At 50.7% G+C, this 649-nt stretch overlaps 1 protein-coding gene across 2 annotated transcripts in view; it reads left to right on the top strand.

Moving 5' to 3' along the window:
• Positions 1-563: 563 nt before the first annotated feature.
• PLA2G12B (phospholipase A2 group XIIB) overlaps positions 564-649 on the top strand; it is a 22,044-nt gene continuing 21,958 nt past the window's right edge. For both annotated transcript variants that reach the window (XM_023527872.1, XM_011355215.1), the window contains exon 1: positions 564-647. In XM_023527872.1, coding sequence (XP_023383640.1) covers positions 564-647 — 84 coding nt within the window. The remainder of the gene's footprint in view (positions 648-649) is intronic.

The raw sequence follows: 649 nt of genomic DNA, 5'->3' as shown, positions 1-649 counted from the left end.
CAGATTATTGTCACAGTCTGACAATAAATATCCTGACCATTGGTACAGGTGACATGGTTAACCCACCGTCACTGAGGTTTCCCTGAATCCTTTATATATCCTCTGAATCTCTCTAGAGACTATATGTAGGTGACTGGCTTAGGGCTGCAGCTAGGACCCTAGTTCAAGCTCTCGGGTCAAAAGCCTGGCCTTGAAAGGCCAAACTTGTCACTGATCAACAGGCTAACAAGCCAGTTGGGGTAGAATCCCTATTACTGCATGCACTGCTCATGCCTTCTAGAAGTTGACCAGCATCTCCCTCTTCCAGAACTGTGGAATCTACTTTGAAATGTTCTCTCTCACTAGTCATCCCTCCCACTGCCTAACCTTTGCCCTTTCTAATTGCCCTGATCTCATCCCAACCTCCGTAGCTATGTTTAAAGTCCACCTCTGGTGAACACACAGATCGAGTGCTGCAGATAACCCCTTCCCAGTCCTGCCCGACATCAGGCCGGCGGGCTATGTAACTGGGTTTTCCAGGACGGTGGCTGGGGCTTGAGGAGAGACACCTACCTGGCTACAGGATGAAGCTAGCCACCAGCTTCTTGATTTTGTGGCTCAGCCTCGGGCATGGCCTGGCACAGAGCGACACCAGCCCTGATGCAGAGGA

Source organism: Pteropus vampyrus, unplaced genomic scaffold, assembly GCF_000151845.1.
Source record: "Pteropus vampyrus isolate Shadow unplaced genomic scaffold, Pvam_2.0 Scaffold20, whole genome shotgun sequence".
Lineage (NCBI taxonomy): Eukaryota > Metazoa > Chordata > Mammalia > Chiroptera > Pteropodidae > Pteropus > Pteropus vampyrus.
This window is presented reverse-complemented; position numbering and strand designations above follow the sequence as displayed.